Genomic DNA, 25,622 nt, shown 5'->3' with positions numbered 1-25,622 from the left:
CTCTAACTTTTTAAATTGTAATGTTGGAGTGGAAATCTATCACCTGCATTATTTTCGTTATATGTGAATGTTCAAGAGGTATTTTTACAAGTAAAAATGTTGCTGGTTTCTAATGAGATTAAAAACGAGATGAATTATTTTCTAAAACTTTTCGTTATTCTATGTGCAGATGACACCGTTCTGATGTCTGATGTCTAAATGTATCTTATTTACAACTTCAATTAGATGCACTGTACGACAACTGTAAACTTTGGAAGTTGAAGGATAATATTGATAAGAGTAAGGTTGTTGTTTTTTTTTTCAAAGGGGAGAATGCAAAATAATTTAAATTTTAAGTATAATGATTTGTCTCTATATGTCGTTAACGAATTTACTTACTTAGGTGTTCTATTTTCAAGAACAGGTGGTTTCGTAAAGGTAACGAAGGCAAACGCAATAAAGGCAAGTCGCACCATGTATAATATTCTCAGAAGGGGTAGAATTCATAATTTTTCTATCGAATGCCAAATTGATTTATTTCATAAAGTGATTCAACCCACATTGCTTTATGGTATGATCAATTACTGGTTAAATTTAATATCAGGAAAACAAGAGAAACTGTCAGCAGTCTTGTACAGTTTTGCCTTTAGGAAACACGGTCATTACATGGCATGGCATAAATACAAATCAAATCACTTTTAGATGATTGTGGTTTATCATATACATGTATATGGATTAACCAACATGTTCTGAACACCTCTATACAAACATGAATTAAAACAGAATTCTTCAGATAATTTTTTTCAGGTTTGGATTTTACAGTTACAAAATTCTCCGATGTCTATTAACTATAGAATTTTCAAGGATGGACTGAAATTTGATAATTATTTAAATGTTTTAGATGACATAAAAAAACATAGTAACTACTTGTCAATTTCGAACTGTCAACAATAAATTGCCAATAGAATCCGAAATATTGGCAAAATATTGCACAGGAAGACCAAAAATGCATATTATGCAGCAATGGGGATATTGGTTACGAATTCCACCACCTCTTTTTATATTCATATTTTGAAAATGAGAGAAGCGGAGAAAACTTATGAAGAAGACCATTAGAGACAGACCAAACATTATTAAGTTCAATGAATTAATGAATAATAGAAACATTGCCGATTTAAAAAAAAATCTCTGCAAATTTAATGTATGTTTTATTAACTCAAAAATGTAATCTCCTGGGATAGTTGTTTGTTAATTTATCTGTTTTATACTATTATGCTAAATGTAGATACATCTGTATTACTTTTGTATTTGTTTATTTTGTATTGATATGACAAATTGCCATATAATATAAAATATATGTATCCCATAAAAGATTTTAACGTCTATAGTTGAATGTTACATCCAAGAGACGACCGGTGGTTCTATAACAAAGTCCATAGCAGACTATTGGAATCCATTAACAAAAAAAAAAAAACAACATACATTTGTGATGTTTACATATTTATATTTTAAAAATTTAATTGAATTGTGTCATATTTAATAAATTACACCCACATTTACATGATAATTGTATTCATCATGTCAAATATTGAAACGGGCTAGTGTTGTGGACTCTAATTAATGATGACGAAAGAGTCAACTGGTTGTGGTAAACTTTCTCTGTAAATAGGAATAATATCTAATTGCAAAAATGAGATTTAATATATTAATAATATGTTATCGGTATGTACTATGGTATAATTAAAACTGTTGATTTTGTAATTGATATATCATTTCTGTTAATGGTGAATCTTGACCACTAGATGTTGACTCAATCTTATTTTGTCCACAAATATTATACAGTTATCAAATCGGTTGGATACAATAGACCAAAATATTTGTCCTGAGGTACTGAGAATGATCAAGTGTTCTAATGGACGAGGCCAACGGCCGAGTGCAATAAAACACTTGATCATTCTCAGTACCAAAGGACAAATGTTCTGGTCTATTGCATCCAACCCATTTAATAACTGTTTCATTACCTAATTTGTCTATGAGATATAATAAAGAATGGAAATGGGGAATATGTCAAAGAGACAACCATTCGACCATGAATAGGAAATTGACTATATTGTCATACTATATTGTCATAAGAGTATACTATATATTGTATGACTGTATTTAATGAATGGATGCTGTCCTGTAAATTGTATGTATGATGCTCTGATCTGAATAAAGCTATCTATCTATCTATCTATCTATGACCGCTCCATGTTTACGAATTGGCAGACGAGAGTCACATCTACGTTTTTACACACGAGTTGTTTGTGTGTAAATTCCAATTCAATGAAGCGCTTAAAAAAAGTTCAACCAATCAAAAGGCTTAGATAAAGGTCATCATGGTGTCAGTGCAATAGACTCCTCAAGGAGACTATTGCACCGTGCAATAGTACATCGACAGTACAATAGATCGCCCTGTCCTGAATAAATTTTGAAAATAGAGAAAAATATGTGTATATTTAATAAACAAGATAAAACCTTTTAATTAGGTAATAAAACATATTATGAATCCCATCAGATACCGGATACTTGATAGTTCTTGCGGTAGATATCACATGACCAGAATACAAAATAGTCTCGGCTTAATTTATTTTCCGTCTCTTTGTGGCTGGCATTGTAATGATCTGACCAGTGAGGGTACATTAGTAATATAAAGTCCATAATCTGACCAACACCACTCTATGTCCGTCTTCATTCAAATCATATTTCGGAGTTAAAAATAGTTCGAATATGGACACATTTAACCAGGGTTTATAGCATGATTGGCGGCCAATATACATCTACTAGTATTGCTCTCTAAACATGCCAATTAAGTCTGTCGAATTGCCCCATTTATTTGAAAATTGGATTATTGATTACATGTAATACCCATATACTAACTATAATAGTTATACTTATTATCCCAACTTAGAATAATTAAAAACAAGAAAAATCGTGATTAATCGAAAAATACATGAAATTTTCTTGATGTTATTAGAGTTTGCCGCGAAAACAACTTAAAAGTTAGTATAATCTAAATCAACATCTAAATACTAGCAGTGGAATACATCCCAATCGTGAATGAAGAAATTCGATAGAATAACAGTTTGATATGTAATAATAACAATTTTATACTTTAATTATTTTATTGTTCCAATAATGTAATAAAAATAACACCAGGCGCTTTTTATTTCTCTCCGAGCGCTTTTTCTGATCTCCCGTGCGCTCTCGGACGTGTCCGGACGCTTTTTGGTATTACCGACTGGTTGCGACTTGGATGCCTTCGCTCTTCACCATCATTTGATAGAATTACCAGACACAGAATGTGGAGAAGAACCGTGTCGTTTGTTGAAAGGATTGAAATAGATTTTACAGGAAATCTATTTAATCAAGCACTTTTGTTAGGTGATGTAGATAATGACCAGGTAATGAGATATTTCGTCTGCCAGTTTAAGCGGAGGAAGATTTGAATATTTAACGAAATTATCCGACTCTGCCTTACTGCCCTTAGTACATGTACAGTATCTTATTTATGTGACACCAAGTTTTTTTTATAGTGCCTATAGATAGGTGGTGTCACAGTGTCGGTCTATTAACGGGACAAGAAAAAAAACAGGACGGGCATTTTTAGATACTTTTTTGGCGATATATTTAGTTTTACTTAATGGAATTCAAAAATTTAATATGATTTCTAAAGAAGAATAAAATTGCTTTTAATTGATATAATTTTTGTTGGAAAATGTAAAAAAATAAAGCGAAAAACTTGACAAGACAAACTTTTTCTGACAAGAAAATTGTGATAAAAAGGGGGACTTGTTGATGAATAAAGTTCATTATTGATCAAATGTGTCACATCTGTCAAATAATGTTTATTTATTCTTAGAGCTGATACTAATAGACACATTTTGATATAATTTTTTTTTTATTTTGAGTCAGTTGAAGTAGAAAAAATCTTGACAGGACGGACTTATTCTGTTATGTGATTTGTGTCTTTTTTTACGGGAGTACGGTAACAAAACACAAAATAGTTGAAAATTACTTCAAGTCTGTTAAAAATCCTTAACATATTCTTAAAGCTTAAACTTTAATTTGCTTTATAGTTTGCTATGTATGTTTTTGAAGGATTGTTCCCAAAATGTCTAATCCCAGAATGGCTAATGATATTATGCCCAGAATGTCTGATGAAAAAAATAGTTTATTTCCAAAATGTTTAAAAAGGAAAAATTAGTAATAAAAGAAACAAAAAGTATGACAATATGATTTAAAAAAAAATATTTTTATGATTTTAGCCTAATACCATTACAATTTTTCATATAAGATTTTTAAGTTGGTCTTCCGAATTGACACTTTTTTTTTTTTTTAATAATTAAATTAATAATTAAATATGTCTGACAACATGGACATAGGGGATATTGGTGTGGAAACAAATGATGAAGGGTTGAATTGAGCAAAAGAATAAAACATGTTGGAAATGATTGTTGTAAAAACATAGTCTTTCAAAATTAAAATAATAAATTCTATACAGTTACAATATTGTTTGACATTCTGGGGAAAAAACTTTGATTTATGTTAATTCAGGTTAAAAATTTACCTTCAGAGATTTAGAGTGGCTTCGAGTATTGTAAATATAAGAATGACAAAAGGGCTTCCGGCAGATAACTTCACGGACGGAAATGCTTTCTTCAAATTAATGCATGATTCTCTTTTAAACTTTAAATATTTCACCAATATCCCAAATGAATGATATTTCAAACATTTTAAGTGTTAATTTTCAGCTAAATATTGTCAAACTGGTAAATCGAGACGCCAAACTATTTTTCTCACTTGGCTGCGTAGTAATTTCAAAGAAGATAAATAATAACCAATACAATTTAATTGGAGTTATCTCTCTTTGAGTGGTGTTGGATTTTAACTATGCCCCATGAATTGTATTATAATGAAAATCATTTTATCAAGAAGCATCACAATCAACATCATCAGCTGCCCTTTTTCAAGTTTAAGTTCTCAAGAACGTAAACAAATGCAATAATCTTATTTTCACAATATTTATGTACATCTTTGTTTTGTTTTGCTGCAGTTTGCAAGGGAAATATGGGTTCAACACCAAAACATTCTCAAACCTTAGTCCATGTCATGACCGGCACTCTAGCACATTGCTTAAAAAATAAACATCGGGAACCTATCTTGCAGGTTGCACGCCAAGCGACTTCCGAGTTTCAGCACCTTCGGTGCTTTGATTGGAATTACCCTCAATTTGTTATTAAAAGTCTGGGAATTAAAGGTCAAATTAGGTAAAATTTACCTTTAGACACTCTGGGATTAGACACTTTGGGCTACAACCCGTAGATATGTGCAGAAATAAATTCAAAATCTTGACATGAAGAACTTTTTCCAACAGGAAATTTTCAATTGGGTATTGGGTGTGGGAACATACAAAGTTTTTTTTTCTAAATGATCAATGTCAAAATGTCAAAATATATTTATATTTAATTTTGAGAACATTAAAGGGGAAATATCTTGACAGGAGGGGGTAAGGTAACAAGACATAAAATATCTGAAATTAATATAATGTCTGTCAAAAATTTTTATCATATTCTTAAAGGTTATATTTTTTGCTACATTTTGGTGTATAGATATTTGAAATTAATTTAGAAATAAATCAAAAATCTTGACAGAACAAACTTTCCGTAGGGTGAAAAATTTTCAGTTATCGACATACATGTAATTTGGCACAGTAAACCACAATGGCAAACATGGAAAAAAAAACATATCACATCATATATATAATGAAATGCTGAGCTGATTTAAATATGTTGGTAAACACCTCTTGACTTGACCTTGATAAGTGGTGATCCACATGCACAGGCCCCTGTTCTTCATTTCAAGTCAGAATTTGTGATTGCACCAGAATGAGGTAAATTCTGGAAGGCTAATTCTTATTTTGGTTGGTTGACATAAATGTGAGACAAAAAAAAATTCTTAATTAAATGTCATGTGATTATTTGGACTAGTAAATTACTCATTACTATCCCAATACAACCTAGAAATTCTTTCTCAATTTGATATTAATTGGTCCTTGTGATGGTGTTAATTAATTAACTGTCAGGTATTTAGTACAATGTAAACTTAACAAGCCTAACACTGACAAAAAAAGATGGCCACCAGAGGTCATTTAAGCATCTGATTGGCCAATTTTCAAAGATCAAGTCCCCTGAAACTACAGGTGCCAATGTTTTAAAAATTAGTGGAGTTAATGACCTCAATGCCCCCTTCAAACAATTCACTTTTTGTGTACCGTATTTTGGTGTGTATTGTGCACACATTTTTACCTGGATACCAATTTCAGAACATGGGGGTGCGTATAATACACCCATACATTGTTTCAATACATTTTTACAGACCTAAGATCGGTCGAAAATCAACGACCTCAAGTTCAGAGATCACTTATGAGCTGCCAAACAAGTTAAGCTGTTTTCTCTGTGTACAGTACATACATGCATACATCGGTAAAAAAAGTTTTTTACATCAACTTTTAAAGGAAAAACCACCCTGCGCATTGTACACAAATGCGCACTATACACACCAAAATACGGTACCTCAGATGACTCCTCTGAAACCACAGATAAAAAAATGTACATGTGCCATTGTTTTGAAACATGATGGGGTTAATGACTTCTAAGCCCTTTACAAAAAGTCTACTTATTGGTTCAGGTACTAGCTCAGGGAGTGGCAGGAATGAAGTACATATAAGTATAGATAACAGTCTAAACCTTTGATCAAATTGTATGACCACATGATTTCAGATTCTCTAGGTTACCGATTCAAGCTCTCTAGAGCCTCTATTTTAAGGTTTATAAGGCTTCTTAATGTTACTAATACTTCTTGGGCTAAATTTAATACTCTTATGGCAAAGTGATGTTTGTGTATATAATTAAGTATACTTATGTAATGTCTACAGAAATGTATGTAGGGGCAACTATTTTGCTGAATACTGAATACTAATTTTCATGGTGAATATAAAACCATGATAAATAGTACTCATGAAATTGATTTTTAACACTATATAATGCTTATCATTTTTTTGAAACTGTGATAATTGATACCCCAATCCGCAAATATTTCCACTTGACAGAATCTGCGAAAATTAGCAACCACGAAAATTAATACGTTTACAAAATGTGTATGATGTTGATTTAGAATAAAAATTCCAACAAAATATATTGTTACTTTTTCGTATAAATATATGACCATTTTCTGGCATGTAACCGACCATTACCTTACATCTGTATGCAAATTGTATATTGTGACTATTTCCTGTGACTTTTTTCGTGTGACTTTTTTTCATGTGTCTTTTTATCTGTGACATTTTTTCAGTGACTTTTTTTCTTGTGACTTTTTTTCCTACATTCATTGCTCTCAGCTTGTGTATGGACCTTCCTTGATTTCTTTGATTTCAGGCTAATGAATTGGTAGTAGGAAATGTAGAAGGAGATTTAAGCATTTATAAAGGGAGTCATCCATCTCCTTGGAGAAAGTGTTCAGATTTAGGCATGGTAAGTGATTCTTAGAAGTACATATAAATATTTAATATGGATACATTGTACACATTTCTAAATCCATAGATAATAAAGACATAAATTTAACTTTTTCATATTTCCGACTGACTTAAATTTTTGAGCAAAGGGAAGTAACTCTCCAACCTGAAAGATTGGTTTACTGTCCAAATGGAGCAATGGACAGCAGTAGACTTCAAATCCAAGTATTTGACTTATTGGAGCTATGATAAGTACATGGATACTTTAAAATAATTGATTTCAAACCATTTAGCTATTTTAATTGAAGTGAAAGTAGTTAAAGTTTCAAAGAAAAATGTTTACAGTTCCTCTTTTCCCCAGTGAGACCGCCAACCAGGTTGTTGGGCATTGGTGGAATATGTCCCCTTGAAAAACTTGTTCAATTTGCTTGAATTCTATAAATATGAAAAATGTTTATTGTCGCATACATATAATGATAAATAGCATTTAAAAACAAATTCACTTGTACATACTAATAAATTTCAAACCCTAAATTATGCAAAAAAATATGTTTAATACAAATTTTGTAACTAATTCTACTTATATGTTAATTCTAAAATACTGAGGTGAAGTACCTGTGTGTGATAATTAACTGTACAGGTAAAACCACCAGTGGGTCTATGGGTGTGTTCCCATTTTGCCTTAGCTGTGAATTACAGGTAAAAATAGGTAAAAAAAGTACTAGGGCGAAATGGGAATTTTTATATTTTTATGTTGTAAAAAACAAAACACTAAACTAATGTGGTGTTGTTACAATGATTAAGGCAAAATAATTATGAAATCAATTTTTATAGGTTTTTTCCTTTAAACCACTAATTTAAAATATTTGAAGACTTTTCAAGTTATGATTTATCTTGATGAAAATTCATTTAAAAAAGATACTACTAAAATATATATAATTTGAATCATATTCTAGTACACATACAATTCAGGGACTATTAAAAAAACAACAAATAATTATGTTAGAAAATGAGATATGATTTTTTAAATAAATCTAATGACTGATATGTATATAATTGAATAGTTACTATCGAAGTACTTATTAAACATGTACACATATGTAGACGTGTAACTCATATTCTTTATTTATTTGCGAATTCAATAAATTGACATTATACATTTGGGAGCATAGATAATTGATAATTAAATTAATAAGCCAAACATCATATAATTGAGCGATAACTTGCTTATACATAAAGAGAATTCACTTTGGAGATGCAGCCTCACCATCTTTAAGCTTCACTGATTATTGTATATGGTCTATGAACCTTTGCAATAGTACCCGCTGACCTCAGCCTGATACTGTATTCTGCTGCTGTTTTTAATTTGTTCTGCAGGAATCCTGCTTTTATTACGATTTTGCTCATTCTTTGTTGTATGTTTAGTATGAACATTTTAATTTGCCTCTTCATTGTTTTATATTCATAAATATTTGGATGTGCTTCTCTGAGTCAAGTTGCTATCAAAGTGGTCAGTGATATTTATTTTGAATTTTGTTCTTTAAGGGTATCCATAAAAAAGAAAAGTGTTTAAAATCAGAAAATGAAAAGGCCATCTTTAAAGAAAAAAAAATTAAGACAAAAACCCAACTAATATCATTTAAACACTTCACAAAATAAATTAAATTAATTGACCAAAAATACCAACAAACAATATAAAGATTTACATATACATGTGTATATTTGGTTTAAATGCTATAAAAACACAACTTGCACTTAAAATTACATGTTTACACAAGTTCCCATTTCGCCTTAGTTCACCTCAAATGGCGAACCTTACGAAGGCGAACTGGGAATAATTTTATGTACCGAATTTGACAGCTAAGGCGAAATGGGAACGAGCCGGTCTATGTACCTGTTCAGTTAATTAGCCATTTTCTGTTGTATATTAGATACAGGTAATGCTGAGGATAGTTGGGGTCTTGAATAATTTTTCAACAAACACCCTAAATTTATCAATGTGATCATTTATTATGCATGATTATCAATTTTCTTTGATATGTTGACTTAGATCACAATTCTGTATCAATGAATTGAAGTTTTCAAGATAAATGTTAGACAAGATAGTGTGGCGATAATTAAATTTACACAAATATTTAAAAAAATAAAAGAAATTTTAACTTAGCTATACTAAATATACTTATCATGAAATTCATAAACACCACTTTGTGTCCATTGTCTGTCTGGTACACTGTCCTAGAAACCAATGAAATAAACACCACTTTGTGTCCATTGTCTGTCTGGTACACTGTCCTAGAAACCAATAAAATATTAACATCATTATATTTGAACATTGGTATATCATTTTTTGATATTTTTCTGAATAAACAATCAATCTCATTTGAATATACTAAGTTGAATAAGTTTTCACAGTTGACCAATCACAAGAGGATGTATAATATAAGCACAACCGTTAAAATAACTTACACTATGGAAATTCGTACAAACCTTAAAAGCCATGGATCTGTTAATAATATGAACTAACTAGTACTGGATGCATTTAACTGGCTGACATATTTACAATGTCAAAACTCATCAGTTATTAATATTTTTAAATTTCTATACAAATTTATCATGTCTCAATAGAAAATATATATATTTTCTATCATAATTATTCTATAATGTTTGGGGTATTTTGGAGTATTGTGGGGTATTCTTGGGTATTTCTATGGACCCTATTGTTAAGCAAAAACTAAAGCCTGAGATTAAATTTGACACATATTCTAAGAGTTTATGTTTAAATAACAACTCAGCTCAACACATTACCTCTATTTGATCTTGTTTCAAAGTGGTTTGCATATTCATACTGTCTTTTTTTTCTGATTTAATTTCCATTTAAAAAAAGGCAAAAGTTTTTTTAATACAAGCTGGGACCAATAAAACATTAGTTATATTTAATCCCATAAACAACAGAATTGGATTGCTGATTACAACTACTTTCAATATCAGAAAAGTGCAGTCTTAGGGAACACAGGCTTATGGGTTTATAAAGAGTTATTTTTAAACATACATGCACAGGTTTAACCAGAAATTAAAAATAATTTATTTATAGATGAAAGGGCAGAAACTTTCTGAAAATGCAAACTTGGCTGCAAATCCTTTTGTTTATTATCCACTGCTGACAGAACTGAACTTGTGACACCAATAGTAAGGGTATCAAAGGAATTAGTTTAAAAACATTACAATTGTAAAAAATACCACACTTTAAATGTCTGTTTCCCTTTACCCAACCCTATCTCCTGGCTTTGGGTAGGTATATTTTAGATAGAGAAAATATTTTCCCCTTAAGTTCATCTGATTCTCAAACCAGTGAAAACCATGAACAAAGAAGGGAAAAATGATGCTTTGAAAACTTAAAAAAAAATATCCTGAGAGAATGGCAATAAAATTATTTGGATAAGGCCAATTTTTATGGGCAGGTATATAGGGTAACAAACTTAACTATTACTTGTGGTTGTTTTATACATATGTAGTGTACACATTTATATTTGATAAAATATATGCTATGCCATGTATTGATTATCTTGAGAAATCTCTCCTTATGTTTCAAAGAATTAACAAATTTTTTCTTGTTTTCCAGCTCACATGTATAGGCATAGGAAATGTATATAATAAAGGAAAGGTAATTATTGGCCACAATACATTGATTTTTCAGGTTTAGTGCCCCTGCTTAATAACTTATTGTTATTGCATGTCTGTCTGTATGTCACAATTTTGTTTCTGTGTGATATCCATATATGTTTTGAAACTATGTATCAAATTTGGACAATAATAGATTTCTAGGTTTCTATCGAAGGGAATGAATATATATCAGCATTAATACTACAGTAAAAAATGTACATGTCTTACAGGCAATAATATTTTGACATTATTTGTTATCTTTGAAACTATATCTCAAGATTAATTGTTAAACAATTTTTGCATTGTAGTAATGAGAGAGTTTGTTATGCTAAGACTATTGTATATGTACCTTTTGGTTTGTATTTTTCTTTAAGAACACACTGATAGCCCTTACAGCTGAAGGCTGGTGTTATTCATTTGAAGTATTGCCAGACTTAAAGAAGGAAGAAACAAAGGTATTTATAAGTATATGTCCATTTAAGAATCAGGAGGGTGATCAACTTTTTAATGCAGAAAAATTGCATAGAAGAGACTTTTTACACAAACTATTGTTCTGAGATAGTGGGGTGAAGAAATATGCTGATTTGGGGGTTTTACAGTCTTAAGACTTATCTAAACTTCCCAGTCTCTCACTGTCAACCCTTATAGGAATTTTGCCAGTAGAGCTGCTAGTTAATGTAGGTAACAGAGTAAAGCCTTTGGGATACTTGACCAAAATTTTGGTAAGAGTTTGTCCTACTAGCGACTGGGCTGTGGTGTTGACACTCTAACCTACTCTCAGAACCACAGTTCCGTCTCTTAACTGTCTTGGACTATAAAGTTTATGGTGTTTTTTTTTCTCAAGGTATCATTAAATGTATTTCTGCTGTATCTGTTTTTCAATGTTTTTGAATATTTCTATTTTAACTATATGTACCTGATTCTTACCTGGGTTTGTACCAGTGTAATAAATGAATATGTATGACACTGTCATCTGCATATAAATTTCATAATGATAAGTTGGACATTATTCATGTTATTGTAATGTTTGTAAAATTACTCATTTTTTTTCAAGAAATTGACTCTTTTAAAGTCATTATTGAAACACATAGATTTTGAAGACAGATTAAATTCATGTACTAGAAAAATATGGCAATTGAAAGTTGAGCATAAGAAAAGTACATTTACCAATTTACAGGTATTTGTAAAGATCTGATTAAATGTTTGAAATATATTTTCTCAAAATTATCACAGAGTGAGACAGAAGTTGAGGAAGAGAATAAGACCATCATCAAACCAAATTATACCCAACATTTACCTGCTAATGGGAAATCCCTGCTGATTGCTGATGTAGGTAAGGTTCTATTTATAGATGTATTGTAACGCCAATTATAGGAAAGGAAATCCCTGCTGATTGCTGATGTAGGTAAGGTTCTATTTATAGATGTATTGTAACGCCAATTATAGGAAAGGAAATCCCTGCTGATTGCTGATGTAGGTAAGGTTCTGTTTATAGATGTATTGTAACGCCAATTATAGGAAAGGAAATCCTGTTGCCTGGTGTAGGCAAGGTTCTATTTATAGATGTATTGTACTGCCAATTATAGAAAAAACCTGTTGCCTAGTGTAGGCAAGGTTCTATTTATAGATGTATTGTATTGCCATATAGGAAAACCCTGTTTTGATTGCTGAGGTACTTTTTAGCTCACCTGGCTGAAGGCCATGTGAGCTATTGCCATCACTTGGCGTCTGTCGTCGTCATCCGTCATCGTTGTTAACAATTTTTAAAAACTCTTCTCCTCTGACACCACTTGACCAATTGGAACCAAACTTTGTATAAATGTTCCTTGGCGTATCCTGCATAGGATTTTTGATCTGTCGAAAAACATGGCTGCTGTTACTAAAAATAGAACATAGGCTCAGACAGTAGTTTTTCGCATATATCTCCAAAACCGTTAGGTAAAATGTAAAGGTCATAGGAAAATGTACAATACCCCAAATATTTAACCTGAATCAGGTCAGAAACTGAATTATGGGTATTTGGTCAGAAACTGAGTCAAGGGTATTTGGTCAGATTCTGACTGGTGGGTATTCAGACTATTCTTACCTTAAAATGGTGTTAAGATCTGAAATCAAAGAAAATTTTGGATTTCATTTAGAAAAAAAAATCAAAATTCTGTTGTCTAATCAGAGATAATCAGAATTCCAATTTTTACTCGTAATTTTAATATGGTGAAAAAAAAATTCTGATTGAGCTCAGAAATCTCTTAAAAAGTCTTAGATTTTCTGAATAAGCTTGAAATTTAATTTAAAAAAGTGCTGAGTAAAGATCACAAGTGCAAATGACTTTGGAAAAAAGAGTTTACACCTCCACTCCCATCCCTGAAGTGATCCCTGATGTATTATACATGCAAACATATCACAGGAGAAATTTGAATTTTGCAAAATGCTGAAGCTAAGGTAAAAATAAATATGTTGGTTTTCTGCTACCCTACCGACCTTATTTTTTTGTGCCTACAATAAACATTTTATAGTCATTTTGGCTCAAGCTCTTTTAAAGTCTATATTGTCTTTCTATTATTTAACTCAATATAAAATGCTTTTTGAAAAATATAATAATTTCCCTACCTACCTACCCTATTTTTTTCTTGCTGGTAGCAGAAAAGAAGACTATTATTATTTTTTGGCCTTATCTGATAAATGCCAGGTGAGTAAAAAAGGTGAGTCAAAGACATGTATCAATTGACATTTTTTTTGTATTTAAGATGGAGATGGTCAAATAGAGGTGGTTGTAGCTTATTCGGACAGGGTGGTGAGGTGCTTCAGGTGGACACAAGAGGGCAGCACTGATCAAACTGATGCAGGAAGTAAATCTGGTTACCTGAAACAGATTTCACATTGGCAGCTTAGTGGTCAAGTATGTGTTAAGCAAACTTAATCTTTTTTAAATGAAATTTACATTTAGTGTTGACTTCATACCTTGTCAACAAAGTAGTGAAGGATTAAAATTACCATTCTTTATTCTATCATTCTGTATCCCTGAGAGCACTAGATTTAATACTCTTTTTGTGATTTTGATAAATATTTAAATTTGAATTTTTTAAATAATTTTAAAATACTTCATCTTCATTTATTGATTTTCATTGTCTAAGATCAGACTTGCTGGGTCAGATTTTATATCTTTAACTGAGATGCTGTATTAAATATATCTTACGGTTAAAACCCCCAAAAATATTGTCTTATCAATCAATCAGTTGCTTTTGGCTGGTTTTTTAAGGAAATTTCTTATTAAGATTTTCTTCAAATCCTTGACTTTTTCCTCAGAACTTCAGTTTAACGCAATCAGGGTTCCAGTTTTATGAAGAATCTCAATTTGGTTGATGTTTGAGTTGAAGTAGAGTTTTGATGTTTGAGTGGAAGAAGAGGAAATTCTCTTAATGCAATTTTTATGACATTGGGTACTAATCATGTACCACATTTACTTCAGTAAAAAAAATATCAATCTGAAAAATTTTTGGTCTCATCTGATATTTTCCATCCATGATGACTATTTCCTTTTGACTGGCCAATGCACACTTTTCTAAATATTATCCTGGATTGTCAGGATCATCATGGTAAGCTGTCTAGGTGCAGTTTAAGTAAAAATATCAAATTCCTCAAAATTTCAATTTCAGTCCTAGGCCCATATATATATTGGTTTAATTATAAGTTGGAGGAGGATTTGAGAACATACTGAAAAAGTAGTACTTTTCACGGTTGCTAGTTTTGTCTGATTCTGTCAAGTGAAAATATTCACAGGTATCAAGTTTTGTGGTTTTGAACAATGTTTAGGGTTATACAAATTTCATATAGTGTTGAAATATCCATTTCGTGTGTACTATGTACAGTGGTTTTCTGTACACTGATAAAATAGCGAAAATTAGAATACCGCAAAAATTAATGGGTTAACAGTACTCAATTTGATTTTTTTTTTCATGAAACTAGACTCAAATTGATTGAATTAATCCATTCTTTACTTGGTGCAATACGGTGTACTTGTGGTTTTCAATTTTTCATAGAACCTGCAAAGTTAACACAATTCCTTCTTTTTTCAGATAGGATCATTGACGGTTAATATTTCAGATGAAGGTAAACCAGCCCTCCTTGTTTCTCAACCAGGTGGATCCTTTGTAAGGTTGTGTTTCCCCAACCCAAAGGTGTCAGATTCTCCAACTTTAAATGAATCATCGTAAGTATCTAACAGATGGAAATTTACACGAAATAATGCTATACCCAGAAGGCCAATGCCCTGAACTTTTGTGTAAAAACTTGAATTGAACAGTGGAGACCAAGCAAAAATGACGTTAAAACTATTGCTATAAGAATATATTGGAAGTGTCTTTTATGAACTTAATGAAAATGATACTTATACTACAAATACAGAGTGATTAAAGGCATAGAAAATCATTTATATTAATGACTTATGTGTGCTAAGTACTCGAACTTGGTCAAGTCAATGCATTTTAAGTAGCTATCTTTGTAAGAATCATGCAAAATCTGAAAAATGTGATATGCCTCAAAAAAGGCTACATATTTTTATTTTTGTAATTAAGTTGTTTTATGGGTCTATACTATGAAATGTGTAATTATTCATTCAAATCTGCCTGCTCTTGGGAGATAATCAACAATGAATATCCAATAGATTCTAATGTATTTGAGTGTCATTTACAGAGTTTTCTCCCTTAATTTGGAAATATACCGTGCATTCTATATAATTTTTATCTCCTAAGAACACAGGTTATATGAAAAATTTAATGTTTATTTCTGTTTACTATGGCAATTCAAACAAAATATCAAAAATAAAAATGTGTAGGCTTTTAACCCATGAATTACATTTTGCATGATTCTTAGCTGGAGTGCTACTTAAGTTCTACACTTCTCATGATTGTGTGTGTAATACTTGTACTCATTTTTCAATTTCATTTTGTCCATCTCTATTTTTGTTTTTGTTGTATTTTTGTGGTGTACCTATAAAGGTTTGTTCACATTGTGATGAAATTTGGAATAAGTATGATACTTTAACAAATATTGATTGGAGCATGTGTGGCAAATTTACTGCAATTATTTGTAGGTTTGTAGAAGAGAGACTTGGTTCAGCCAGAATACGTAACAGTATGATTACAACAGAGATAGTGGGAGGGATTAAGAAAGGGGACAGTAGCAACCCTGTTGGTGGAACATTTCATGCTCTCTGTACAGCTGATGGTAAGTATAGATGTAGATTGGGGTGATGTAGACAGGGGAGTGTAAATAACACTAAAGGGGGAACATTTCAAGATCAGTGTTTAATAGGGATGGCAAAAGATATGAAATGTAATACTCGAGTACTCAGTCGTGATACTCACAAGTATTCGATTACTCAGATAAAACTTGAAAGTGCTGTGAAAAGTATTGCTTAATGTTGGAATGCTGCATTATAAATTTTGATTTTTATACAAAGTAATATACTATGAGTGAGATTGATGGGTTGGGGCTAAGGTGCAAGGATTTTTTTTTTGGAAAAAAGTTCCAAATTATAGAGAAAATGAATTTTTTCTCATCCATTGAAACAATAAAAAAATACATGTAATTCTAGATCTATATTTAAAGAAGACAGTATTACTTCATACACTGTAAAATTCTATTTCAGGAACACTAATACTGATTGAAAACAAAGAAATTTTATGGTCTCTACAAGTAGATCATCAACTCTTCTCCTTAACAAAACTGGATGTCACTGTAAGTTGGTTTAAATATAAAAGGATCAGGTACGATGAAACACAACAAATGCACTCGCATTAGATCTAAATATAGAATAGTTAATACTTCCAGTCTTCAACAAGTGTAAACACACCTTTACGTATGGTCTAAAAGGCCTCAACAATAAAGGTAATAAAATCCATGGTAACAGAACGATGACACTTCTTCAAAATAAACCAAAAAGTCAAATAATGACACAAAAACACATTAATCACCAACATCTCCTGACTATGGACAGGCAGACACATGTATGTGGTGGGGTTAAGCTTAAAGGAGACACGATTCAAAATTTTTACTTTTTAAACATTTATATTTACAATTTTATATCACAAATGTTTTCTCATCAGGTTAGCGCTAAATAAAGTTAGAATGAGTTATTTGTGTTTTCTCGACGACTTAATATGCATAAATGAAAACTGAAAGTAACATCCAATTACCATATATGGAAGTGCTATGTCATTGGTTCTCAATCTCCATTTGGATGCATTGAAAATGTATACATGTGCCCAAAAAATTAATAAATCTTCAAAAATAGCTTGTATATACAACGCAGAGTGGTCAAATGATCTGTGTATGAGTGCGATAATGGTGTTTAAAAAGTAAGAAGACTAAAGTTCTTCTCGTTTTCTGTCAACTTTTCATTTTTGTTAGGCATACATCCCCGCATGGCGAAAACATAACTACTTTGCATACTTTTTTAGGACTTGTACAGGAGGGTGCAAATAAAATAATGACACTCAGTGTATCGTTCTTTCTTTGCCGCTGGGTTATATCAATTAACAAGCCCAGTAGACTTAATTATGGCCAAGAGAAAGCGTGGGCAGCTTCTTCGATCTTTACATGGTTCGGCACCTTGTGACACAGGTATCAACGCAGGTGTATGACTTCGATAATTCAAATGAAATTGTATTTCTTTGTCTTACTAATTTTGAAATAAGACAATTTACATGGAGAATTTGTCATAATACACAATTTATAATAGGCGACCCTAAGTGAGTTTAAGGTAGCTTTTCTGGTACGAAAATATTTTTTTTATAGGTTAGTTGAAATATTTAGTTTTAGCAAAACTGATTTGGAACATGAGGAAGCTTCAGCATGAAACCTTTATGGGTTCTCAAATAGAATTATCAAAAAACAATAAAAAATAAACATGTACGTATTATCCTATATCTGTACTGGCGGGGTACTGGTACATGTACACTTGTCAGGAGTAACGCTCTGTAAAAAGGGGAAAAATCAATATTTTCATTGATGATCGAGATTGGAACAGTTTAAGTCTTAGAATGTGAATTTAATTTACTTTATACATAAAGTTCAGTCGAACATGACAGTACATAATGAAATATTTCTATGCAATCTTTGAGAAGAAGTGGTGTCGTCTCTCTGTGGAGTCCAGTTTCCACACACGTAGAAGTTAAATATTTCTGTCATTGTTTATCATTTTCTTCTCGAAGTTTTTTAAATTGATACAATTGTAAGTATATATTCGCTGGCAAACCAAAACTTTCAATATTTTCTCGCTCATTTGTAGAAATCACATAAAAAGTGCAGAAGCCCCATGCATTTCAACCACTTGATCTATGAATTGAGAACCAATGATGTAACAAGGTCACATGACCACATGGCTAGTTAAAATTCATATGGCTTGGGTCATCGTTGATTTTGAATCAATTTATCTTCAATTAGACGACATTAGTGACTACAAGGGGCTTTATTATGATACATGTATTACGTGTAATAAATCAAATAAACCAACAATTGAAAATCTAATTTTTTGTGTCATTTCTCCTTTAATTATTGTGCATTTGTATCGAAAGGTAGTATGAGTATTTTGACAGAAATATTAAAGTGTATGTATTTGTATAAAGAATCAGGCAAAATGGGAAAAATTAAAAATATGCATGTCAAAACAGCACCAATCTGACAATATAATTTCACTCAAGGATGCTTTCTCTATTTCAAAAAAGCAATATTTGATCTCTACATCGTTGGATTTGCTCGTAAATTTTCAACAGAATATTAGAAAAATGAGGTTTTTGACAGAATTATCTATCCTTTAAATGTTCATTGAAATTATAACTCAATGTGCCACCTGATATGGAAAATCTTGTTTTTTCCCTTGACTCTTATTGTGCAAATAGTCAAATTACACTATCAAAATGATGGGGTTTTTTTCATACTATGTTTCATCTACTGCCTGATTCTTAAAAAGACTGACACTTAAATACTTTTTTTTTATTTTGAATATTAGAATGTATACAAATAAATAGAAATGTCATATCCACTCAGTCATTCAAAAGACAAAAGACGTCACTGGTGACCCAGGTATACATTGGTAAGAAACTTGTAGAACAAAAATATTACTCGGGCTGCCAGGTCACCATCAAGTATTTCTTTTTTTTTAAGGGTAATGGTAAGGAGGAGGTGGTATGTTGTGGATGGGAAGGCGCCACCTATATTGTCAACCACACAAGAGATGTTGTAGTGTACCAGTTTGAAGAGAATGTCACTGGTTTTACTGCTGGTAATTAGAATTCTGTATTAAGTACAGGCTCAACTAAGAATCATGCAAAGAAAAAGGAATTGACATTTGGCTGGTTTTAAAATAAAATGACTTGTTTATCTGACTTTCTTTTATACTTTAAAAAGAAAATTAGAGGCTACTGAACTTTCTTTCTTTATATTTTCAAAAACTATAGTTGTGTTACACTTTTGTTTTTTGTGAATTATTGCACCCTTGAAAATGAATTTTGAGAATAACATTTGGTTATTTTGCTATATATATATATATATATATTTTAGAAGTTCTTTGGAAGTTGTTTAAAGGTAAACTTTCTGCATCACAACAAACACTTCTTAAAACTCTATATTTACCTTTAAGAATGAAGAATTAGTTAATCAAAATTTTGCTGAAGGAGAACCAGTTTTTTCTAATTTAATTTGTACAAAAATCAGAAATATATCATGGTGGGAAATCTCTTTCACAAATTTGAATATACGTCGGTAAAAAAAAAATTGCCTTTCATTTTTAATATTTATATTAGTATGGGAGAAAGTTATCCTGTCAAATCGAAATTGAGAAATTTCAGTATGACTTTTGTTCAACATCCAAAAGTTCTCTATGGGAGTGTAAATCAAGCACAGCTGAAGCTGTGGGAACATGCATATGCAAATTAGCGTGTTGCAGCATGAAGAGAACAAAATTTCATTGTCCAGAAGTGATATGCCGTGAAGAGAATATAAAATAACAATAAGTGCCCCTAATAATTATTTAAAAAGCTAATGTCAGAAAATCTAATTTACATGCAAATAGCATAAGAGGATTGAAAGTATGTACAATGATTACATAATGAGATTGTTAAGTTTCTAGTGATGTCATCCCTTTTACTTTCATCCCAAACTGAGTTCTGAAGAGAAACAATATTAAAATCCCAGAATTATAGATAAATAGACAAATATGTATGTGGTTCAAAACACACACATATATATATATAAAATAATCCATATATTTTAATTATAATTTTATTTCAAATGAATATGATTAGTCGACGTTCTCTGCTGACTAAGCAATGCTCATACATGTGCTTACAACTATTTACCATTTTCTGCGAAACCTAATACTGGTCGTAAAGTAATGCTGTGCTCGTTTATAGGCAATGCCTACTTCATTCTAGATGTAAAAGCTTACCCTTTAGTAGAAGTTGTACTTTTTGTTAAAGGACAGATATTGTTCATTGGCCTGGAGAGGAATGGCTACTTTATCCATAGTTATCAGAATCATTTTTCTATTTTTAGGATATTATGCTGTCAATCAGAAGGACAACTCACCATGTTTTGTGTATGCAACATTTAACAACAAAATTTACATCTACTATAACATCACACTTCCAAGAGTTGAGTCAACCAATCTGATAGAGGTCATGGATAAAATGGACAAGACACATGAACTATTGGCTAAACTTAATATTACAGGTGAGATATTTATCATAATCATTGAGAAACTGAACTACAGGCACAAGTGAGAAACTCGTTTTCTCCCATTCTTAGGCATAGATTTAAAATGCATATGACTTTTTAACATTGGGCAGTGATTAAATTTTTGTGAAAGTTTTCAATTTTCCAAGTTTTCAATAGATTTAATAGGAGAAACCAGTATTTTTCCACTCGTGCTTAAGCACCCATGTTGAAAATTTTGATTTTATCATCTCGAGTGTAAAACAGAAAACAAAAATGTAACAAAAAGAACAACTAGAAGAGATATTGTTTAACCCAATAAATACACCAGCATATAAACTAAATATAAAATAGTAAATACTTACAGAGACCACCAAAAGGTCATCAATGAATGTAAATACACCTTTAAGTAAGCTCTGAAAGGCCCCACTAACAATAGAAATAAAATCCATGGTAATAGAACAACTACACTTGTGTTTTACCTGTGTATCATTCTGTCATTCTTTCACATTTTTATCCTAATGAAATTCTTAGCTTCTATAAATAATTGTTATTTTATACAAAGCTTTATATGGGTTTATTGAATTGTGGAATGCATTTTCCAACTCCTATGTCATCTAGTTTCCTGTTTGACATAAATACTTGTATTTTCCATATACAAAATGGTATTATGTACTAAGTTTTGGTCACATTTTTCTCACTATTAATCACAGGTTACTGATATACTGTACTTAGCTTCTTATTGGGATTTTGCATTGTGTTATATGACATCTACTTCATGTTGTTAAAAAAATATTAAATTTTTTATATATCGTGATGGAAAAGGTGTATTCTAGTGAATGAATGCTGGACAGATTTCTTGTTTCATTTGCCTTTCTTCATTTTCATTTTATGGTTCATGACTTCCAACACTTGAAAATGAGCTAATTTAAATACTGTAAATCTATTAGTTTTCGTGAATTCTGTCAAGTGAATTTATCTGTAGGTGTCAATTTTCAAAATGATAAATGTTATATCGTGTTAAAAATCAATTTCATGTGTACTGTTTTTGTCATTTTCTGTCCAACCCAAAAATAGCTAAAATTAGTACGGTAATGATCTTGATTATGATTGACTGTTTGGAGACATTATGCACCACTGACTTTAAAAATAGCTTTATTTGTGGTTTGTTTAATTTTATTTTATATTTGTAGATCCTGATACGGTTCAGCTTAGAGAACTGTACCGCTGGTTACTGTATGGATGGAAACCTGAATATGCTATCAAGGAAGATGTTAGCTGAAACACTTATTATCCATTCAGTGGCAGTGTTACATAAATCATCAGATCTGTAATGTGATTTGATTGGTGAACAGAAGATCATTTGAAAATTCTTTTCAGCAACTTATCAATGGAAGTGTTGGCAGAAATTCTCTGCAACCAATCAGTGGCCTTGTTGCATAAATCATAAATTGTTCAATCTGTTTTGTGATTGATTGCTAAAAACTAATTTGAAAATCTTTCCAGCAAGTTAACAATGGAAGACATGTTCTAATACTACCAGTAGTAATGTTATATAATTCATCAAAAGTCATCATAGTTTTGGCAAGCTCTGGCATAACGTACGAGTTGTGATATGAACACTCCATATGCAGGTGCTGAAGGGATGTTGCCACAGATGAAAGGAAAGTTGACAATTCTGAATGAAAAGTCATCACATTTGTCGTAAAGTTTGGTCAATAGTTTTCCTTTACCATCAATTTCTAAGTGTAGGTCAAGATATGAGACTGACTTCACAGTGCCTGTAGTATCCTTTATCTCAAGTTCTTTTGGGTAGATGTGATGTATCAAATCCCTGAAATTCATCAAATCTAGCCAATCATTTAGCATTATTGTTTAATAAGGAAAATTATTTTCCACAATATTGTTTCAATATTTCTTGGACCGAGATATTGAGATAAGGTATCCTGAAAGGTTCGGCTATCCCACAAAATAATGGTTTTACTTACACCAAACACAGTCTGTGTGAAACCTTTAATTGATAGTTAGGGTCATGAAAATCTGCCAAATCATACTTTGATGTTGGTACTGTTAAGACTGAAGAAAACAAAACCATGTTACAATGCTAGGAAATTCCTTTTTCAATGCATAATTTTCTGATTTTTTTCATGTGGAGAAAAATAAGTTCTTCATGAATTTCTCATTCAGTTACATATTCCTGCTACATAAGAGGTTTGAATTCTACTCCAGATAGCACAGAATTGGAAAATAGCTTTCTATAATCCTCTACCACTGCTGGAATATTGGGTACCCAAAATAAAACAGTATATGGTTTTCCTTCTATCTCCATGCAAAATGTTTTGACACATTTTTTGGGTCAAAATATAGTGTACAATAACTCTTTTTTTTTCTTGTTTCTACAGTTACTTTGATTAATAGGTTGTTTCTGGGACTTGTATAAAATAGTTTATAGAATCAGATGATGTATACATTGTATGGTGTCTTATAAGTTTTCTATCTTTTTAAAGGTTGTCTGGTTCGTTCTAAAGCATTCTATTGTATACAGGGAATATATGATTTGATGTTATATGTTTTAAGTTTATTTCAGATGTCAATTGGTAACTAATATTTATTGAATTATGGTATATATGAAATAAAATGTGCAAAATCTTTGGTCTAACATGTATTGATTTGTTTACAAAGAACATGTTGTTTTTGATTCAATTATAATATGATTTTGTCATGACCAGTAGCAGATCTAGATGTTCCAAAAACAGTGACAGAGGGGCACAGACTTATACCTAAGAGGGGCCCAATCCAGTGCTTTGCATAGATTTTCTATGTAATCAACCAAATTGCTCCTCATAAGGGGGTGGGGGAGCTCAAGCCCATAGTGCCCTCTTTGATCCTCCTGTGATGACTAATAGCAGTGAAACACAATTTTCAAATTTTAATTTTTATTTACAAAATCGTGCACAAAGATCAAAACAACAATTTTGAAATTTACATGCAAACGTGTAGCAAACTCATATTATACATGTACTAGCAACCTGAAAAAAAAAAAAGTCCCCGTTTAAGTCTATGTGTATGGTTGATAGGCATATGAAACCTGACTTGATGGATCCCTGAGGTTTCAAGGTTTGGAACTCCCCTCCCCAACCTCTTGATGGAAAGTGTTGTTTTAATTTTGTGCAATTTTGGCAAACATGAGCAAACAATAACCTGTAAAATCGTCCTCCTTGTACAAATTTCTTCACCCGCCCCTGATAAAGCATGACAGAATTAGTATGTGTCAACACACACTACAGTATTTTAACAGCTTTAATTATTTGGCACTCTCAACACAAATAAGCAACATCATTAAACTAACAGCTACATGTTCTAGTGATTCATCATTCGTTTACAATGTATAGCGGTCCTGCTACTATTTTAAATCAAATGCTACAAAGCGCAGAATGAACTAGTACTATTTCCTGTTCAGCCAAAATGATAGATTATTACAAAATATAAGTGTTAGAGAGAGATCATCGAAACATACCAGAACCGTTGGAGGAACGTGAACACACCACAATAATACTGGGAATACTCACAAATGTATTATAATGATATTTTCTTTTTTTTCATGGGTAGGGGTGGCATTTTCCCACTTGACATGACTTAACATGAAATGTTCAAATATTTATTGCTTAGGCTCATTTTGAAGCCTAGACATTTTATTATTTTGCTGTATCACATCAAAGCTTGTTTAAACTACGGAATTCTGAAAAAAAAAAAGACAATAACGAGTGATATAGAAGAAAATTCTGAAATTTCCCATTTTTCCGATTTTATAGTAATTGATAGTGAGGTCTATCTGTGGTCATTTTTTGTGTTAATGTTAGATTTATTGTCCTTTTTAGACTTTTTTACCTGTTTAAAGCTATTTCTTTCAAATTTAATGTTTATCAAGAAATGCAACCCCTGCAAGACTATAAATAGTCTTCATAGAATTGGAATTGGCCTTGACGGATAAAAGAGGCAGTGGTTCCGATCAAGAAACTTGGCTTCAGGCTATTATTTGCAGCTCATCTTTTGGTCGTTTTGTTACAAAAGGGTAGCATTACCCCCCAAACCATCCTGATCTATACAGAGACACGCACGTGCTATTTCTAGATTAACATTAGATGATTTATTATGCGTATAAAAATGAATTAACAACTGGAATATATCAACACTGAATGACTTTTTTATTCAGGTAAATGCATAGAAATAAACAGGTACTTATAAGAGGTAATCTAATTATAAACCAAATTAATCAGCAGATTTAGTTCGCAGTACAAGTTGTTTATTGCATGTGAACCGTAATGGGATATGCCAATGGGACTATTTTTTCTGCGGTAATGTAAGATAATTACAGATGATACCGGGCTTTACAAATCTAAAGGCTCTTGCGACTGCTATATCAATTCTGATCTTCGATCTAAATTGATAAAAATAGTATGTTGCTTAACGAAACGGGTGTGCGATTAAGGCTCTTTCGAGTCCCTAGTTTGTGTCTAGCGCAACATTCATTGGTAATCCAACGGAAAACAATGCGTGCTTCAAATTGATAATTACTCTATAATATATATCTTCTAATATATTTGCAACAAAATTATCTGACAAAACATCTTTATCTTGAATTTAAATCCCCAAGAAGTGCATAGTATTCGGAATCATTAATAGAAACAAAACTCATTCTCGGTCTCATCAAAAGCATCAA

General features: G+C 31.4%; 1 protein-coding gene across 2 annotated transcripts; it reads left to right on the top strand.

Annotated features, from left to right (window-relative positions):
• The first annotated feature begins 3,268 nt into the window (after positions 1 to 3,268).
• Positions 3,269 to 23,561, top strand: LOC148599484 (KICSTOR complex protein ITFG2-like). 2 transcript variants are annotated; one of them, XM_088557613.1, is made up of 12 exons: positions 3,269 to 3,422; positions 7,455 to 7,550; positions 11,151 to 11,192; positions 11,566 to 11,646; positions 12,425 to 12,524; positions 13,936 to 14,087; positions 15,265 to 15,398; positions 16,281 to 16,414; positions 16,839 to 16,927; positions 19,355 to 19,472; positions 20,744 to 20,920; positions 22,096 to 23,561. In XM_088557613.1, the coding sequence occupies exons 1-12, from the start codon at positions 3,321 to 3,323 to the stop codon at positions 22,182 to 22,184; spliced, it is 1,314 nt and encodes a 437-aa protein (XP_088413739.1). In that variant the 5' UTR covers positions 3,269 to 3,320; the 3' UTR covers positions 22,185 to 23,561. The 2 variants fall into 2 exon arrangements, with proteins under 2 accessions (XP_088413739.1, XP_088413740.1); XM_088557614.1 differs by lacking the exon at positions 7,455 to 7,550 and having other exon boundaries at positions 3,277 to 3,422.
• Positions 23,562 to 25,622: the final 2,061 nt, after the last annotated feature.

The sequence above is a fragment of the Perna viridis genome, chromosome 13 (assembly GCF_037379345.1).
Source record: "Perna viridis isolate PV_CMFRI_1.1 ecotype Kerala chromosome 13, ASM3737934v1, whole genome shotgun sequence".
Classification (NCBI taxonomy): Eukaryota; Metazoa; Mollusca; class Bivalvia; order Mytilida; family Mytilidae; genus Perna; species Perna viridis.
The sequence above is the reverse complement of the archived record's forward strand: the minus strand, read 5'-3'. Positions and strand labels throughout refer to the sequence as shown.

Excerpts from the sequence above, each read along its gene's own strand:
- LOC148599484 (XM_088557613.1), top strand. The coding sequence starts at position 3,321 with ATGTGGAGAAGAACCGTGTCGTTTGTTGAAAGGATTGAAATAGATTTT. Across the intron at positions 11,193-11,565 it reads ATGTATATAATAAAGGAAAG|AACACACTGATAGCCCTTAC; the intron begins GTAATTATTGGC and ends TTTTTCTTTAAG. Across the intron at positions 20,921-22,095 it reads GGCTAAACTTAATATTACAG|ATCCTGATACGGTTCAGCTT; the intron begins GTGAGATATTTA and ends TTATATTTGTAG.